Source organism: Eutrigla gurnardus (assembly GCF_963514095.1).
Source record: "Eutrigla gurnardus genome assembly, chromosome: 16".
Taxonomy (NCBI): domain Eukaryota; kingdom Metazoa; phylum Chordata; class Actinopteri; order Perciformes; family Triglidae; genus Eutrigla; species Eutrigla gurnardus.
In genome coordinates, this window is record NC_139927.1 from 2,479,089 (window position 1) to 2,497,089 (window position 18,001).

At 44.8% G+C, this 18,001-nt stretch overlaps 3 protein-coding genes across 3 annotated transcripts; all 3 read left to right on the forward strand.

The window, feature by feature from the left end:
• The first annotated feature begins 1,985 nt into the window (after positions 1-1,985).
• On the forward strand, positions 1,986-5,361 carry LOC311026567 (alpha-1,6-mannosyl-glycoprotein 2-beta-N-acetylglucosaminyltransferase). Its single transcript, XM_084030206.1, has one exon. It carries the CDS (start codon positions 2,681-2,683, stop codon positions 3,947-3,949), a length of 1,269 nt encoding a protein of 422 aa, XP_083886332.1. The 5' UTR covers positions 1,986-2,680; the 3' UTR covers positions 3,950-5,361.
• A 689-nt stretch (positions 5,362-6,050) lies between these two features.
• On the forward strand, positions 6,051-13,836 carry brox (BRO1 domain and CAAX motif containing). Its single transcript, XM_084031325.1, has 13 exons — positions 6,051-6,147; positions 6,665-6,766; positions 7,545-7,651; positions 8,131-8,227; positions 8,581-8,676; positions 8,788-8,860; positions 8,996-9,101; positions 10,089-10,178; positions 10,922-11,007; positions 11,096-11,177; positions 11,513-11,663; positions 12,167-12,326; positions 12,441-13,836. The coding sequence occupies exons 2-13, from the start codon at positions 6,666-6,668 to the stop codon at positions 12,522-12,524; spliced, it is 1,233 nt and encodes a 410-aa protein (XP_083887451.1). The 5' UTR covers positions 6,051-6,147; position 6,665; the 3' UTR covers positions 12,525-13,836.
• A 575-nt stretch (positions 13,837-14,411) lies between these two features.
• LOC311027338 (uncharacterized protein) lies at positions 14,412-16,756 on the forward strand. Its single transcript, XM_084031326.1, has 5 exons — positions 14,412-14,890; positions 15,086-15,259; positions 15,638-15,692; positions 15,775-15,899; positions 16,440-16,756. Exons 1-5 carry the CDS (start codon positions 14,873-14,875, stop codon positions 16,638-16,640), a joined length of 573 nt encoding a protein of 190 aa, XP_083887452.1. The 5' UTR covers positions 14,412-14,872; the 3' UTR covers positions 16,641-16,756.
• The last annotated feature ends 1,245 nt before the right edge of the window (positions 16,757-18,001 follow it).

Here is an 18,001-nt window from a genome sequence, read left to right on the forward strand (position 1 = left end):
GAGCACCAATTTAGTGCTCCAGGTCCAAAAAGACAGGAGAGATTATCGATAATCACAGACCCAATATAGGAAGGAGTTGTCGCCATGGAGACGTCACCCGTCGGTTCGTGGTCAGAGGAGTCAAAAGTACAACATCCTTTACTCCAGTAGAAGTACAAATACTTGTTCACAAAGCCTCTGATAAAAGTAGTACTTAAGTACTAAAAGTACTGGTTCTACTTAGTACTCAAGTACAAGTGGAAAAGTATCGAAATGTACTGAAAGTATACAGTAAAAGTATCCCTATTTAGGAAGTTTCTACTGGCTGTTTTATTACAATCTCACATCAAATTAATAATAAAATAATAATCAATAATTCAAATGCTTTAAAACTAAAGTAACAAGCCTGTTTTGTGAATGTGAAGAGTAGAAAGTACAAATATGTGTTTTAACATGTAAGGAGGAAAAATAAATACTCAAGTAAAAGTACAGCTACCTGAATGTTCAACAACAACAAGTTTACAACATTACTGCCCTCTAAATCTAAATATGATCTACCGTTTTACCCCGACGAATGTTCTGAAACTCTGATTCTACGTAGTTTCCGGTTTTTTTTGGATGCGAAACTTCAGAACTTCCTGTTTTGGCATTGAGGGAAATCACCGTAAACGAAGCAGAAATGCTGCTTTTTAAGCCGACTGTTTTGTATCTGACACCAGGTCCCAGATCCCCCCGTTGCCTCTCCCTCCATCGGGGTCCAGACGTTCCGGTTTTACAGGCGTTTAGCCCAGTTGGTGTTTCACATCCCACCCCCATTTGTTGTTGTGGTGGACAAGCAACAAGTCAACCAGTCAAACCTGAACAGGTAAGACCAGGAAAGTACCATGAATGTACATAACTGTACTTAGTTTGCCATAATGTACTAAATGAACATCATGCTGGATTGAAGAAGACTTGAAACTAGAGATTGAGACCATAAACTCATGTTTACAGTGTTTACTGAGATAATACATCAAGAGAGAAGTAGGACCATTTTCTCATAGACTTCTATACAACCAGAGAGGAGTCGCCCCCTGGTGGCCAGCAGAGAGAAGTAGGACCATTTTCTCATAGACTTCTATACAACCAGAGAGGAGTCGCCCCCTGGTGGCCAGCAGAGAGAAGTAGGACCATTTTCTCATAGACTTCTATACAACCAGAGAGAAGTCGCCCCCTGGTGGCCAGCAGAGAGAAGTAGGACCATTTTCTCATAGACTTCTATACAACCAGAGAGGAGTCGCCCCCTGGTGGCCAGCAGAGAGAAGTAGGACCATTTTCTCATAGACTTCTATACAACCAGAGAGGAGTCGCCCCCTGGTGGCCAGCAGAGAGAAGTAGGACCATTTTCTCATAGACTTCTATACAACCAGAGAGGAGTCGCCCCCTGGTGGCCAGCAGAGAGAAGTAGGACCATTTTCTCATAGACTTCTATACAACCAGAGAGGAGTCGCCCCCTGGTGGCCAGCAGAGGGAATGCAGCTTTAAGGCTAACTCAGAAGTTGCCTCCTGTTGTAAACTCACTAATTACTTCCAGACTGTGATACTGAAGATTACAGACGACGATTAGTGCCACATGTGAAGTCTGACTTTAAAAGACTTTGAACCTAGAAGTAAAAAAAAAAAAATATATATATAAAATAAATCACATCCTCTTCCGGAGGAGATGATCAAGAGGAGCCTTGTTCCATTAATGTTATTGCACTAGAGGTTATTACTTTCTATAACATTTTTTTCTTCTCAGAACTTTATTTAGAAACACAAATATTGCAGACGGATACTCAACATAGTGTACAATAAACATATATAAATAAATAATGACTTAATTTATTAAAATAACAGTAATATAAACAGAAAGCAGATTTTAATAATATACTAATACTTAATACTTGTATGTTACATGTTCCTATATATGATGCATTTGTCATTTATTATCCTTGCATATTATTTTTCTGCTTTCTATCCTAAAGAACAGACAATTATACGGAATGTGCGATTTAAATAAACTCGACATAAAAGCACGTGACCTTTATCCTATCAAATCACGTGACCTCTATTGTCATTATCCAAAATAAGTGGCGTGACACATTGAAACGGTTCGGGTCCAGAGAGCGGCTGAACGGTGAGATCAGATTGCGCTCGCGCTCTCAGGTTACACACCTTCAGGTGGGACAATGATTCGTTGAGCGCGAGCGTCGGTGCCTCGCTCGCGGGGCTGGCTTGTACACGTCAGCAGTCAATAACTTGCACCGAGATGTATCATCGTCGCGTCATCCTCTTCCTGGTCTGTGAGAGCGCGAGCGCGTTGACGCGTTCGGTCGTGACGAAAAAAAGTCACTTTTAACGCGAAGTTTTAGCGCAAGAAAACGCGCACATTAACTCCGCTCGCTTCGTTCTACGTTCCCGCTCCAGCAGGTGGGGAAAACAAGCGGCTGGTTTTTGGTGTTTTTGGCGAATGGCTCGCGGACAGACGGTCGTGCGCGAGGAAAAGCATCCGTCACATTAAGGTTTGACGTCTTCTTTTAAGTCGGAGTGGGTTTATGAGCTCGCCGCGCACGAGCTCTCCGCGTGTACGATGAAGGCGCGTGCGTTAAGTTGATCCGTTTCTGTTCCGAAGTCCAAAGTCCGGGTTTTCTGTCGTTTGAGCTTTTTTTTTTAAACCAAAATGAGGTTTCGGCTGATGAAGCGGCATCTGCTCGCGCTGCTGGGAGTTTCCTTCGTGGTCGTGACGCTCCTTTTCTCCACGCGCGTGCTGCTGGTTTCCGACGAGGACGCGGCTGGATCCGGACCGGGACCCGAACCCGCGGCGCAGGCGAACCAGGGCGCGCTCTCCTGCGACGCGAAGTTTAACTTCAACTCTCTGCCGGAGCTGACCAGGTCGGTGTTCAGCGCCAACTACAAGCAGTGCGTCCGCAACGCGGAGAGGTTCCCGGGGGAACCCGGACTGGTGCTGGTCGTGCAGGTCCACAACAGGCCCGAGTACCTCAGGATGCTCATCAGGTCCCTGGAGAGAGCCGCCGAGGTCCACAGCTTCCTGCTCATCTTCAGCCACGACTTCTTCTCGGAGGAAATAAACACCATTGTGCAGGCGATAACTTTCTGCAAAGTGCTGCAGATTTATTTCCCCTTCAGCACTCAGCTGTATCCCGGACAGTTTCCTGGGAAGGACCCGCGGGACTGTCCTCGGGACTCGTCCAAGGACGCCGCGCTCAAAACAGGATGCCTGAACGCGGCACACCCGGACTCCTACGGCCACTACCGGGAGGCCGCCGTCACCCAGACCAAGCACCACTGGTGGTGGAAGCTGCACTTCGTGTGGGAGCGCGTGCCGGTGATGCAGGGCTACGGCGGCTTCGCCATCTTCCTGGAGGAGGACAACTACGTCCTGCCCGACTTCTTCCATCACTACAAATCCATGATGGAGTTCCGGCGGAGCAGCTGCCCAGATTGTGACATGCTGGCGTTGGGGAACCACAACGGCCTCGTGGACTTCGACAGGCTGTCCAACAAGGTGTCCACCGGCGGCTGGATGTCCACCAAGCACAACATCGGCATGGCGATGTCCCGCGAGGTGTACTACAAGCTGATGGGCTGCAACAACGAGTTCTGCACCTACGACGACTACAACTGGGACTGGACCCTGCAGCACCTCTCTGGAACCTGCATATCGAAGCCCGTCAAGGTGCTGGTGGCGCAGGGCTCCAGGGTCCTCCACACGGGGGACTGTGGACTCCACCAGAAGGACCGCTGCAGGCCCGAATGGGCCCTGCAGAAGGTGGAGGAGGGCCTCCAGACGGCCAAGGACGCCCTGTTCCCTCCGTCGCTGGCGCTCGGCGGCGTCGAGGCCGTGGAGCACAAGGCGCACATGAAGAACGGGGGATGGGGGGACGTGCGAGACCACATTCTGTGCAAAAACTACGCCAAGCGGCTTTAACTCTCCTCTAAGCATCATGGGTAAATGCTCATCAGGTGTCACATTTCAGGGGTTCCGGAGGCTGCGGCAGGGTTTTAACTCGGTTCACTTCAAACCAGGTCTTCCTCCGGGAAACGGGACCAAGAGTCCTGCACGGCTGCACGGTTTTTGCCAAAGACTTTGTTTTTTTGTGTCGTACCTCGATCACGCTGTTCAGGTTCCACGCCGTCGGTTTATCTCCGGGTGTTTTTACAAGCCAAAACGTTTGACCAGGTTTACTGCTCAGCAATGTGAGGTTCAATGTGTTCAATTCACACTTTAACGTGAGCTTTTTTTAAGGGTACGATTGCAACAAGAAAAAAGGGCACATTTAACATTCTGTACATACTTTATAGGTTTAACAATCCTAAATAATAAATAATACAGCGGGACGTTTTCTGCGAAGACCGTCTCTTTTGAAGTCGACTTTGATTATCTCATGCACATAATGGAATTAGTTACTGAATGTAACCTCCACTGTAAGCAGGGCTCATTCCAGGTGAGGTCACCTGACACCACTCACCTGTGTGGACTCATGGTCGCTCCACATATTGATTTATTTTTGCTTTTAGATTTTGACTCTTATTTGCTCTCTGATGGTAAAAAGTGACCTTTTGGAATCTCTTTCCAGCTCTCTCACTCTGCAAACATCAGGGTCGTCTCTGATTCTGCCTTTCTACATTTGCACCTTCTTTGTTAAAAGTTTATTCTGGGATATATAGAGAAGTATATAGAAATAGAAATATCATCCAGCTGAGAACAGAATGAAATGCAGTTTATAAAAAGGGTATACGCTGATCGATTTTCTTGCATTCATTCATAAAGTGTAAAACTGGGACTATGAACACAAACATGTTGATGATATTGCCTTAAAATCTGACCAAAAGTGCCTTTTTTTACTTTGTAGCATAGAGTTCTGATAAAAGAGTTTTTTTGCAAGTGCACTGACAACATTACAGTTGTATGCATCGTCATATCAGGGGACTTTATCTGAAATGAAATATATTTTTGGGAGTCTTTCTTAATGAGATGTTGGGGAAAGGAATGTGAATGTTGATTCTACAATTACTTAAAAATGATCGGGTCACTTCAGCGACTTGTTGGTGACGGTGGCTTCGTCTGATATTTGCTACGGAGATTCCTGGTGAAGAAATATGAAATGAATGTGATGATGAAATAATCTTCTGTTTTATGGTGAAAAGCACAAACTTATTGTTAAAGGAACGCGGGAAAGACGGCCATGAACGTGCACTTTGTACGGATGACGCTCTCTGTTTGATGATCGCTTCTAGACTCTTTCTTTCTGATAATCACTTGAAATGGTTTCCTTGTTCACCTAATGTTTGCCAAATTGGGGGCGGGGGGGGAATAAAAGGCTGACTTTTCTTTCCATTCTTTGTCTCCTTTCATTCATTATGAAGGAATTAATACATCTGAAAGTACCAAACATAAGTTCATAACTTTTAATTATCATTTTAATATGGAGTTACGTCTTGGTAGATCTCAATTGACTTGAATATAATCAAATATATTTTGATCATACTTGATTATATTGAATCAAGCTTGTTATTTAAAATGACAATAATATGAATATGTAATGTTAATATTTATATTAACTATTTAATAATTCTGTTCATTTCTTGTAATATGTGTTCTAGGTTCCAGTGAAATATTTTAAAACAACTCAATCACAGTTTATACATTATATCACAACAAGGTTATAACGACAATAAGAAGAGAAAAGGAAAAAATAATTAAAATCTTAAGGTTTTTAGGTCATTTTTATTCTAGCAGTTGAGGAAATGCTTCTAAAAGCCAACGGCTGCATACAGAGCACATTACATTTAATAATTACTATAATTACAGCCAAATGAGTATGGAAATATTTGATATTACGGAGATAACCAGTCAGAAAAAACACTAATAACAGAGTATCCGCGGCTGATCTGACAGCAGTTTAACAATAGTCTGTCGATGCAGCCGAAACTTGGAACAAAAGAACAATCTGATCGGAGATCTGAAGTATTTTCCGGACACACGCGTCATATGACCAAACCGCGTGCTGCCATTGGTCAGCGTCTAAAGCAGTGTTTATTTCCGGAAGTAAGTTGTCAGTTGTCGAGACTTTTTCTTCCACAAGGATCAAATCAAACTACTGAGATCTACAGCGCTAGGGAGAGGTGAGAAAGTAGAAAAAACTGCACGTTTTATTTTAAATAAGCAATTAAATCCGGGTATTTGGCCGCTAGTCGTCACATCGATTTAAAACGATCGTTTTTACGTTTCCAGATCGATGTAGCTAGCGTTAGCTGTTAGCTGTAGCGCTCTGTAGCTTACGTAACGTGACTTCGTGTACAACAGACAACATACATACATGTTGAAACGCTGTCAGTGTCAGCCCAGGGTAACACCAGAGGCTGTGTGGTTTTATTTTCTAGTGAGGGAACTCTGTGAAGAGGCGACCGGAAGCTGTGTGAGGGATGCTAATGCTACCGCTAGCTGTGACGCTAGTCGAGTTGACGGCTAAGCTAGTTGACGCTGGCTGCTTGATACCGAGCTCGCTGAGGGTGTTAGGTGTGTGTGAGTCCAGCCGATAGACTGTACGCGAGACTGTGTTGAGGACCAGAACCCGAACCCGAACCCGTCCGTTAACTGCCCCCCCCCCCCCCCCCCGTGTTTTCGGTCTCCGTCCCGCAGGATGGCTCATTGGTTTCACAGAAACCCGCTGAAGGCGACGGCGCCCGTCTCCTTCAACTTCTACGGGGTGGCAGGAAGCCCCGCCGCCAACAAGATATGCAAGTACGTCTCATCTCCTTCTAATGACGGATGTGTGTGTGTGAGTGTGTGAGAGAGAGCGAGAGAGTGACAGAGTGACAGTGACAGCGTGAGTGTGTGGATGGATGAGCGGTCAGCGGGGGAGTTGGTGGGGAGATCTCTTTTCTCTCAGCAGACAGAAATGTTACTGTGAGTTATTTCCCTTTTATTCCAGTTATTCTGTTAAACCATAATCTGCCTCAAGTTCGCCATCTTGTTATTCTTGCAACCAGAGAAGGAAGTGACCATATTTGGACTGTGGAGGAGCGACGGGTGGATACTAAATGAACATCATGCTGGATTGAAGAAAACTTTAAACTACCTTGACTCCGTAGCCTCTCTGATGATGATGATGTCACGTCCTCTGATATGTCACTGTAATTTGATGACCTGTTGGCCTTACTACATGGCAACGCCCCGGTTATAATGAGTCAGCATATTACACCACCAGCCTCCGCCATGCAGATCTTATTTAAATCAGGTGTACTTTATGATGGCAAACATCAAACACACCGCTTCTTAATACAGGTTACTTAATGTATTAATAATCAATACTCAGCCTTTCTTCTGTTATAGACACCCCTTGTCATTTCTACCTTAATATTCAACAGTACTATTACATGTTTTTAGTATTTTTCTCTTGTTATTCATGCAGCAGATGCTACAATAGCAGCCTAATTTAATAACGTATTGCACTGACCTTCTTCCCTCCAAGTGTTTTAGAGCATCCATTGATTGCCGTTTGTTTGTGTGATGCCTTCAGTGACCTGAGGACAAACAGGGCGAGACTGCTGGAGATGTTCACCGATGTCACCTGCAACCCAGAGATCATGAAAAATGCCACAGATGCATATTTCTCGCTCCTCCAAGGTGTGTTTACATCCTCTCCGTCTTTTCAGGGTGTTAGGAGTCGAGGGGGCATCATGAAGACATTTTGAAGATTGAAGATGTTTTAGTATTTTATTGGGGGCATCTAAATAGGGGAACAACGTGACTGGAGATGTACACTGGTCGATCAGTCGATACTAAATCATGCTTTTCAGGCAAACAATAGTTTAATTTTAATTCTGGTTGAGATGCCAACGTTTTCACAGCTTTAAGGTGCTGGGAAAGCATGAAATTGCACCTTGAAATGCTTGAAAATGTTGACTTTGGAATAGATGTAGGAACCCTGCATTAATGATTTGACATATCGTTGCCTGAAAACACTTTGATTTGAAAATAATAATTGCTTATATCACATTATTATACATATAACAGTATATTGTGTTGTTAATGATTGGAAATTGCCCTTCTAACAAAGGCATCTCTTTCTTTTTTTATTTAAATAATAATTTACGATACAACAGGCTTCATCTCGTCCTTGGATGGAACCACACAGGAGAACAAGATGCGGTTCATCCAGAACTTCAAGTGGACCGACACCTTACAGGGAAACACACCAAGGTGAGGAAGGATCCGATGTCACGTTCGTAGTCGCACAACATTTACAAGTTTAGTTTTAAGGCTTAAGGTTTAATGTAGGGCAGTATGGTTTCTATCTTTTATAGAAATGTATAGAGATTTCTATTTCGGACGGAATCACATTATATAAGCTACGCTAACATTGTAGCTGCTCCATCAACACTCCAAATATGGTCATCTAGACATAAATACAGCAGAGACCTTGTTGTTTGGACCACAGACAGTCTCTGGTTCTCCACATAGTCTGGTCTGGTTTCTGGACTTATTTGAGCTACTCTCTAGAACTCTGGGGGACCACAGACCCTAACTACTAAGTACTCTAACTCTCCTCCCAGTGCCCAGCAGGATGCCGTCTTCGAACTGGTCTCCATGGCCTTCAACGTAGCCCTGTGGTACACCAAGTTTGCCTCGAGACTAGCAGGGAAAGAAAAGTACGTGCTTCTTGTATCGTGTTCATTGATGTAAAATCAGTTGATTACGTTGATGTTTATAATTGGTTGTTGCTATGTTACCACAGTAAACATGTGTTCCTGTTCCTCTAGCGTAACGGAGGCCGAAGCGAAAGATGTTCACCGGAGCCTGAAAGTTGCTGCTGGTATTTTCAAAACCCTCAAGGTGAGCTGCATCGATAGAAACACCAACACTTCCACCGCTGCTCCGGGCCTTAGTACCGTCTTCTCAAACACCAAGAGAAAGCAGAACACCTGCAGAGAGTGAAGTGGAACTCATTCTCTGGCTTGTTTGTTGCAGGAGGTCCACATCCCGCGTCTCATCACCCCGGCTGAAAAGGGCCGAGACCTGGAGCCCAGAGCCATCGACGCCTACATCATCCAGTGCCAAGCCGAGGCACAGGAAGGTAAGCTCCAGCTTTAGCCATAGCAACCGGAGCAACCGTATCAACCAGGCTCGTCCTCCGTCAGACACATTTCTATTCCACTTATCTTATAGATTTCTTAAGAATGTATAAGTTTGAATCTGATGTTCTGCCGTGATCTTCTTTTTTAACGTATCATGTTCACGAGGGGATCCTAAATTAAGTTTATTTTTTAGACCCCTAGTGGGTCTGCAGAGTCACTGCAGGGGGTCCCCAAATGGATTTGATCCCAAACTTTTTTTCTTCCATAATAATGTAAATATGTCCAAAAATCCACCTTAAAGGAGTCATCACCAGGAAATCGCAATTTCTCTTGTTAAAACATGCATATCTGTGTTTGACCTCAGTTGAAACTTGCCTGAAAGGCTGGAGTTTGAAAGTGGCGCCGTTTTTTCGCTTCTGCTCTTTTTCCGAACAGGAATAGCACACAAGGGTGTGCATTCCTAAAGCACGAGATTTTGATTCTGCGCCTTCGGTGACGTCACCGTGGCGGCTACTTGCATAAGCCCACCCCTCTTTCACCACCCAACCCCGCCCCGTCCGCTACCTGAAATCGCCGAAGCGCCGCCATTATGTTTTGGAGTCTGCATGCAGGCAAGCCCCCCCGGCTCTGTCCTTCCTGCGGCGAATCAACGCGCGCCTCATTACATATTATACAATGCACATCCGGACCAGTCAAAACCTCGCGCGTAATCTCGCGTGATAAAATCGCGGTACGAAAAAGGGTCAGAACAAGCTCAATGTTTGATTAAATTTTTTTTTTTTTTTTCTAATACGTTTTACGAATTGATCCAAAGCGATCCAAGGGGGGCTGGATACGTATAAAACCAGGTTATGACTCCTTTAAAAGGAATACAACCTATATTTTGCAAATATAAATCTCCCTGTTTGTTTGCCATGATGAGAAATTGTGACGTAGAAATACCAAAATAGAATTAAATGTTTGCCATGTGTTCCTCTCGTCTACAGTGACGATTGCCAGAGCGATTGAACTGAAGCACAACGCCACGCTGATCGCAGCGCTGGCCTTCGAGACGGCAAACTTCTATCAGAAAGCTGGTCGGTGTTTTAGCACTTGTGATGTAAATGTCTGTTTAAGTGTTACAGCGCTTATTCCATTGCAGCAGTTTTTTTCTCTGAACTCCGTGTTAGTTTTGTGTAACAGATGACAGAAGTCTGATTGGCCGGTCGGTACCAACACCTCAAGTTTTTGTAATTTAGCTTCCATGAGACGCTGCGTTGTGAAAGTGCTGAGATCGTCGTCTTGACGTCCCTGAATCCTACATGGGGGAAGCAAATGTTGTCTCCTGGGTCTGTGGTCCCCCAGAGGTCTAGATAGTAGCTCACATTAGTCCAGAGACCGGACCAGACTATGTGTAGAACCAGAGACCGTCTGTGGTCCAAACAACAAGGTCTCTGCTGTATTTATGTCTAGATGACCTTATTTGGAGTGTTGATGGAGCAGCTACAATGTTAGCGTAGCCTAGCACCATCAACCAGACTCCATTCAGAAAACCAGCGTTTTAACAGTAGTTATCTTGTGGTCTGCAGACAGACCTAACAAAGCATGACTCAGCACTTTTTACTGATCACCATCATGATGGAGTTATTTCAGCATCCTCTGGTTATTGGTTATATTAAATCACAGATCAATACTTTATTCTGGTTCCTCCAGCCCACGTGGGTCTTGCTGGATCCTGGTGTATCTGGGACTTGCAGCAATAGTGGTTATCCACCATTCTTTGAGGATCTGTATATGCGCTTCTCATTAGGCTGTTAACGGTCCACATCTCTGTCTGCAGACCACACATTGAACACCTTGGAGCCCGAGTGCAGCAGCAAATGGAGGAAGTACCTCCAGCTGAAGCAGCACTTCTACATGGCTTATGTGAGTTCAGTTTACTTCACTGAAACTGCAACCTCGTGTTCTTTAAAGACAGAAGCATTAAACGTCTTCCTGTTCACTCTGTTTACAGGCGTACTGCTATCACGGACAGACACTGCTGGCCAGTGACAAGTGTGGAGAGGCCATCCGATCTCTGCAGGAGGCAGAAAAGTGTACGTAGAGATCAGAGGATCCTTTAGAATATGTTATGTGAATGACTTTTTTGCATTTAGGTCAACACACAGCTGTTTCCTGTGTGTTGTGTGTTGGTTTCCTGTGTGTTGGTTTCCTGTGTGTTGTGTGTTGGTTCCCTGTGTGTTGGTTTCCTGTGTGTTGGTTCCCTGTGTGTTGTGTGTTGGTTCCTTGCGTGTTGTGTGTTGGTTCCCTGTGCGTTGTGTGTTGGTTCCCTGCGTGTTGTGTGTTGGTTCCCTGCGTGTTGTCTGTTGGTTCCTGCATGTTGGTTCCCTGCGTGTTGCTTCCCTAACACGGTGACCTCTGTGTTACCCAGGTTACTCCCACGCCGAGGCGCTGTGTAAAGAGTACCGTCAGACCAAAGGCCCGGGCAGCACGGCCAAGCCGTCGGAGCAGCTGTTCTTCCTGAAGCTGGGCGTCCTCATTAAAAACACGCTGGAGAAATGCCAGAGAGAGAACGGCTTCATGTGAGTCACTCCATCCAGATCACAGAGGTCAGGGAGGTCACAGAGGTCAGGGAGGTCAACGCTGCCTCTCTGGTGGATTTCAGGGTTCATGTCTGGAATATCAGGAGATTCTAAAAAGTATTTCCAGACAGGGAAAGTCTGGGGATTTGATAATTTTTTCGGCTAATCCTGGAATATCAGGGAAGTTTAGTTGCCATTTGTCCATGTCATCTTTCCCACGCTGTGAGTGGTTGCCACAGCAACGTGTTTGTTCAGTGCCAGTTTACCGACACAATAAATGTTCTCCATTCAACTTAACTTACAAATGATCGGGTTTAAAATACTGACACTGTTTTGTTGTTGCTCACGAGGTCGGCCTGTTTTAAGATCCCTTCTGGGTCCTGGGCAATCTGACCTTTGACCCGGAGTGGGAACCCTGTGCAGGAAGATCAACATTATCAAAACTTAAATCTCCTCCTGAACTCCACGTTTTTCTGAAGTTTTGCCTTGTGATTTTTCTGCAGATACTTCCACAAGGTCCCGGCCGAGGCTCCCCAGCTGGAGCTGAAGGCGAGTTACGGCCTAGCCGAGCCAATCGGCTTCGAGCTGCCGCCGCTCAGCGAGCAGTGCTCCTCCCAAGTCTACGCCACCTTTGACCTCACCAAGGGAGCCAAAAATGACAAGGTAGGCTGCACCGGATTCTGTATTCTGACGGCATAGTGTTTGGAGTGCGCGGGGCCGTAACGTCGCAGGTTCGATTCCAGCCTGGTGACCTTTGTTGCATGTCATCTCTCTCAGGCCAAACCCAAGGAGGAGGAGGTGAAGCCGGTGAAGGAGCCGGACCTGAAGCCCCAGAAGGACACCGGCTGTGTCGTCTCCTAAACCCGCCACAGGGTTCAGCCTCACGCTTCGCTGACATCACATCCTTCTTCACATGTAAACCTCCATAGGACAGATGTATTTTTCCTAATATTAATCCATGGTGTTTTACATCTCTGCTGAAACATGCGTATTGTATTCTGGGTATGACAGCCTTTATTATTACTATATTATTATTATGATGATCATCATCTCATCCCCAGCCAGGCGTCCTCTAAACGGCCTCAGACACTCAGAAAGTAAACCTCAAACATTCTAACGCGTCAGTTTGAATCGGGACTCAACGTGAGGTGATTAAAGTAGCAGGATTCTGGTTCTGGATCCGGTTCCGAGCCTCAGTGGCCTCGTAGTCTGATAACGGTGCCTTCGGCTGCTCACACAAGTGTCTCCTACTTCTCAGCCTTTAGACGTGCCGACAAACAGGAAGTAGATCCGAACCACCACGTTTGAGTACGGCCCTCCGGGGCGAGGAAAACCCGTCGGGGATCTGATCCCACGATGGGCCTGTGAGATGTGATCACAACGTAGGATCATCATCACAACGTAGGATCATCACCAGAACCGTGAATCATGAGTCTCTGCTGTGTGGATCTGGTTTTAGCTGGGCAGTTTACAATCAACACATTTGTACTGTACGTTGGTTTTGTTGTACGTGACATAGTGTTTATTTTTTATTCTTAATCTTTGACCATATAGGAAACTTTGTTGCTGGATGAGGCTGAATCATTCCGAGGGATCCCTGATCATCGTAGATCATAATTTATTTCTATTGTTGCGTGATATTTGAGTTGAAAACACAAATCTGTGTGACTGGAATCACGTTTTCTGCTGATCTTGCTGATTATGTTTCTGTTTCAGTCGAGGCGGCTGTTCTATCTATTGAGTCCCCCCCCCCCCCCCCCCCCAACACTAAAGGGGCGCAACTTTATCTTGCTGCTGCTTCACAGACAAACTCCCCCTGTAGGTGGCGACGTGTACAAACTGTCATAACATGCACGTTTAGTTTCCCGGAGCTCAAACGGCAGCAGCCGTCTCCATTAAATCTCATTAAAGCACATTTTATCACCGTTTGCACTTTATATCCAGCTGGTCGGGGAGTTCGGTGTCGATCCGGTGGGAGCATGACGGCCGAGGCACGAAACCGCCGTTCACTATACAGAACGGCAACATTTAAAACAAGTAGAAATCCAGGAAACAATGTTTATAAACGGGGTGAATCAGATCGCCGTGACGATGATGTCACACTCATTATTCCTCCTCTGATGGCGTCCGTCATGTAAAGTGTATTTCTAACGGTATTAAATCATCCATCATAGTCTATTCCTCCACGTGTTGTGCTTATGTATGCGTGTGTATATATACACATAAATATGTATAATATATATATATATATATATATACATATTTATGTGTATGTCAACATGATTCAAGCAACGCTTTTATTTAACCACCAATGTAAACCATTATTCTTGCACAAGGATTTAATGAAGGAACAAAACAAACTAAAATGATAAATGTTGGTTGTGTATTTCTTAAACTGAAATATTGTGGATTGTAGCTATGTACTAACCTTATACTTTTATATATTCTTTTAAGTTTTCTTCAATCCAGCATGATGTTCATTTAGTACATTATTATGGTATCTTTTATCTGACTTCTAGGCTGCCTAATGCAAGTGTTTTTTTCAATAATCTACCCTGAGAAATATCGTTTTCAGCCAAGTATCCCCTGACCTTATGGTAGTTGGGGAAAAAAGAGTATTAGGAGAAAAAAAGACAAAGTAGTACAGTTACAGGGGAAAAAAGTGAATATTCTCCCAGATAATGGTGAAAAAATATTTAATATAAGCATAAATTAAAAAAGACTCACAAATTTAAGAAATTATAAAGTAATTTTGAAAAATAAATATTTACTTTTTTCCCTCATAAATGTATGACTTAATAATCCTTTGATTTTTACTCTTAAATGTGCTATTTTGATCTCAGTTGTGTCTCAGATTTACCCTCCCACCACTACTTTAAAACATATACCTCAGGTCTGCAGTACTCCAAAGTACCCTTGGGGTCCTAGTTCCCCCATTTGAGAAACACTGAGCTAATGGACACACAAAAGAGGAATAACATCAAGCGGCTGAAGGTTACACCTTGACGTGAGGAAGCCCCGCCCCCTCAGCAGTGACAGCCTCTAAGCACTCGCCTGTGAAAGGAAGCTGTTTGGTGTCTCAGGTCTCTCCTGAGATCCTGGATCCTGTAGGTGGTTTTCCCTCCAAGCAGAGACCCGGTCTGGATGGACGTAGGGCACCATCGTGAGACCAGAGACCCGAGACCTGAGACGAGAGAGACTGGTGAAGAATGAACGGCCATCAGGAAGTAAGTGTTGCAACAATGAAGCAAGACAAACATGTTGGCTCAGGTTGTGTTCAGGGACAGTCTGGAAAAGTCAACCTTTAACATCTGTGTGTGACTTTGGTAAATGTTCCCTCTGGGGTCTTCTGGATGTTTAAGAATAATAAATGTGACGTGGAGACAAACAAACTTCTCTAAAGAACCTGTCCGGTCTGTCAGACGTCAGCAGACACACAGGAGAGTGTCGGGAGTCCCGCCCCCTCCAACCGGAGGAGGATCATCCACTTCTCCAGCGGAGAAACTCTGGAGGAGGAGGAGGAGGTGGAGGAGGAGGAGGAGGAGGAGCAGCAGCAGTCCACAAGGAGGCCTCCCTTCAGTGAACCTGAACAGAGGGTGGGACCTTTCTATTGCTGCCTCATCACCACATGCAGTTTATTTTAAGTGTTGAATCTGTGAGCTGATCTAAATATATTTTAATTAGGGATGATGTGATCACCTTCATGCTTGTCCATATATTCTACGTTTGTCTGGACTCTGCTGAACCCAAACATCTAGAAAACACTCAGGTTGTGAAACACATTCTTCTCCCCGAACGGAAGGTACTCTATGATGCAACGCTGCTTCTGCTTCTTTATTTTCAACCTTTCTTCACACAAAGCGACGCTCAAAGTTGACGTGGATCGGCAACACCTGACGTCAGAGACTCACACGCTCCTGGTTGAATGATCCTTCATCTCATATGAACTCATGTTGTTTCTCCTTCTTCTTCAGACGAGGCTGTCGTTCAAGAGTGTGGCCGCTTTGGTCGGGAGGGTTTCCCTGCTGAGTACGTCATGTCATGTGACACAACACTCAAAGCACAGCCAATCAGAGACGCTCTAATGTCATTTTGCCCCCCCCCCCCGTAGCCTGTGACTTCCTGGGGGAGAGGCTGGCCGGCGCCCTGGGCCTGAACGCTGCCAAGTACCAGTACGCCATCGACCAGCATCATCGAGAGGCGACGTTCAAGAGCACGCTGCCAAACCGGCCGCAGGTACAAGTACACACACTTGTGTTCAAAAAGACTTAAAGTATAAAAGGACTGAAATGTACTTATGTACAAGTCAAACGTATCCATATGAAGGGCATTTTACTATTTTGTAGTACAAATATTTTGTCACTCTACATGATTATTATTATGAGTATTATTTACTACATTTAAAACAAATATCTGTACTTTCTACTTTCACATGTTAAAAACAGACTCAATACTTATTTATTGAAATCAAAATTGGTGATAATTAATTGACAAGACTATGGCACACAATCAATAATTCCCCTAAAATGCATTCAATCTAATATAACGACCCTGTTTTGAAAATGTAGGAAGTAGGCTACAGATATTAATTTTAAAACGTAGGGAGGAAAAGTAAAATGTTGTCAGTGAAATAAATATCAAGTAAAAGTACAGTACATGTACCTGAAGATTCTCCAGTATGTGTACTTTGTTACTTCTGTCCTTCTTGTGTAACTATAAATGATATACATTATAGTCTATAATGTGATTTATCTGCTGGTGTTTCTCTGTGTGTAGACCAAAGGTCGCCGAGCCCCGGACCAGCTGACGGAGGAGGGGCCGGGGGAGACGGTGCACCTCCGCCCCGGACCGGAGGGGGGTCTTTACGGGGCTACGGGAGACTCCCGACGGCCCGCGGACCCCCGCGAGAAACACGTAGTCGCAAGTGAAGGACGTCACAACAGAGCTTATCAGTCAGATGACAGTCATGTTAAATAAAGCAGAAACTAAAGAAACGCAAAGGAGTGACAGTTGTGATGTAAAAGCCGTCATACTTATATATAATACTAACATATAATACTAATATATAATATAATACTAATATATAATATAATACTAACATATAATATAATACTAACATACTAATAATTTCAGTGCTGGTATTTTTGTTTGTTCATTAAAAATGAATCCAGTCATACAAACCTGAGAAACGCTGCCATTTGTTGTCCACAAACATATCGAATAAACGCGCTCATAAGTTAAAATACCGGAAACACAGCAGCGTCACACTTTTTATATACGACGTTCATTCATAAAAATAAAAATAAAAAAGATTCCGACGAGGATGGGATTCGAACCCACGCGTGCAGAGCACAATGGATTAGCAGTCCATCGCCTTAACCACTCGGCCACCTCGTCCGCTGGCAGAGCACAGTTTGGGGCATTTATAAGCGTTACCGGACGAATATTCGGTAAAAGCGCGAGTTCGCAGTGCTAACGTAACGAATAGTTCGGTCCTACCGCGAATTGACGAACGTTAGCGCGAAGGTGCTAGCGACGCGGAAGTTGGCCCCGCCCCCTTGTTTTCGCGGTACGAACTTTCCTATTTTGCGTTGGAAAGCTCGCTACTACGACGAAAAAAAAACGTGAGTTGCCTTTTTTATTGAATTCCTCCGTCCCTTCCCAGGGAACGTCATGTTTAAAGTCGGTGACATGTGTTTGAGCCACTCAGCGCAGTTCACAGTTCGCACGCATACCAATATCACAAGCGCACGCCTCAAGCTAGCATACGCTAAATAGGCTATCTATGAGTAAGTTAGCCAGCCTACCTCTGTGCAGCGTGTACTCCATGCCGTTTATCGATGAGCGAAGACACGGGCGCGTTCACAGAATCTGGTGCACGTGCACTGACGAGCACTCGACGGGTCTCGATGGAGTCGACTCGATCTGCCAGACTTGACTGCAGCTTTAACATCACAACGCTATGATTTGTGGGTAATTATGAGTGACATCTCTACTTCTGAAGCTACGATGCTTGTGTGCTAGCTAGCTAGCTAGTGTTGGTGACGGATGTTGCGGACGGAGATGTAGTTCCATCTAACTGATGCTACGACAAACTTACGACAAAGTGACATCACGTGTAATTCATGGTAGGAGTCAAACTGGATAAAAAATGTATTCGTCTCCTTGTTGGACTACGTTTTATTTTTATTCCGAAATATGGTTCCATGTGAAGCACTGGAAGGGGCGTGGCTTATTCATGTGCTGCTGTACTTTGCTTCTGATTGGTTGACCCTGATATTGTTACCACAACCGATCTCACTCGACGATGTAGCCGAGCAGGATACAGAATTTAACGA

What these genes read in the sequence shown, in the direction of transcription:
- LOC311026567 (XM_084030206.1), top strand. Translation starts at nt 2,681, where the DNA reads ATGAGGTTTCGGCTGATGAAGCGGCATCTGCTCGCGCTGCTGGGAGTT.
- brox (XM_084031325.1), top strand. Translation starts at nt 6,666, where the DNA reads ATGGCTCATTGGTTTCACAGAAACCCGCTGAAGGCGACGGCGCCCGTC. An exon ending in GTATTTTCAAAACCCTCAAG is followed by an intron (nt 8,861 to 8,995) that starts GTGAGCTGCATC and finishes TGTTTGTTGCAG; the next exon opens with GAGGTCCACATCCCGCGTCT. An exon ending in TCTGCAGGAGGCAGAAAAGT is followed by an intron (nt 11,178 to 11,512) that starts GTACGTAGAGAT and finishes TGTGTTACCCAG; the next exon opens with GTTACTCCCACGCCGAGGCG.
- LOC311027338 (XM_084031326.1), top strand. An exon ending in TCAGTGAACCTGAACAGAGG is followed by an intron (nt 15,260 to 15,637) that starts GTGGGACCTTTC and finishes CTTCTTCTTCAG; the next exon opens with ACGAGGCTGTCGTTCAAGAG. An exon ending in CGCTGCCAAACCGGCCGCAG is followed by an intron (nt 15,900 to 16,439) that starts GTACAAGTACAC and finishes CTCTGTGTGTAG; the next exon opens with ACCAAAGGTCGCCGAGCCCC.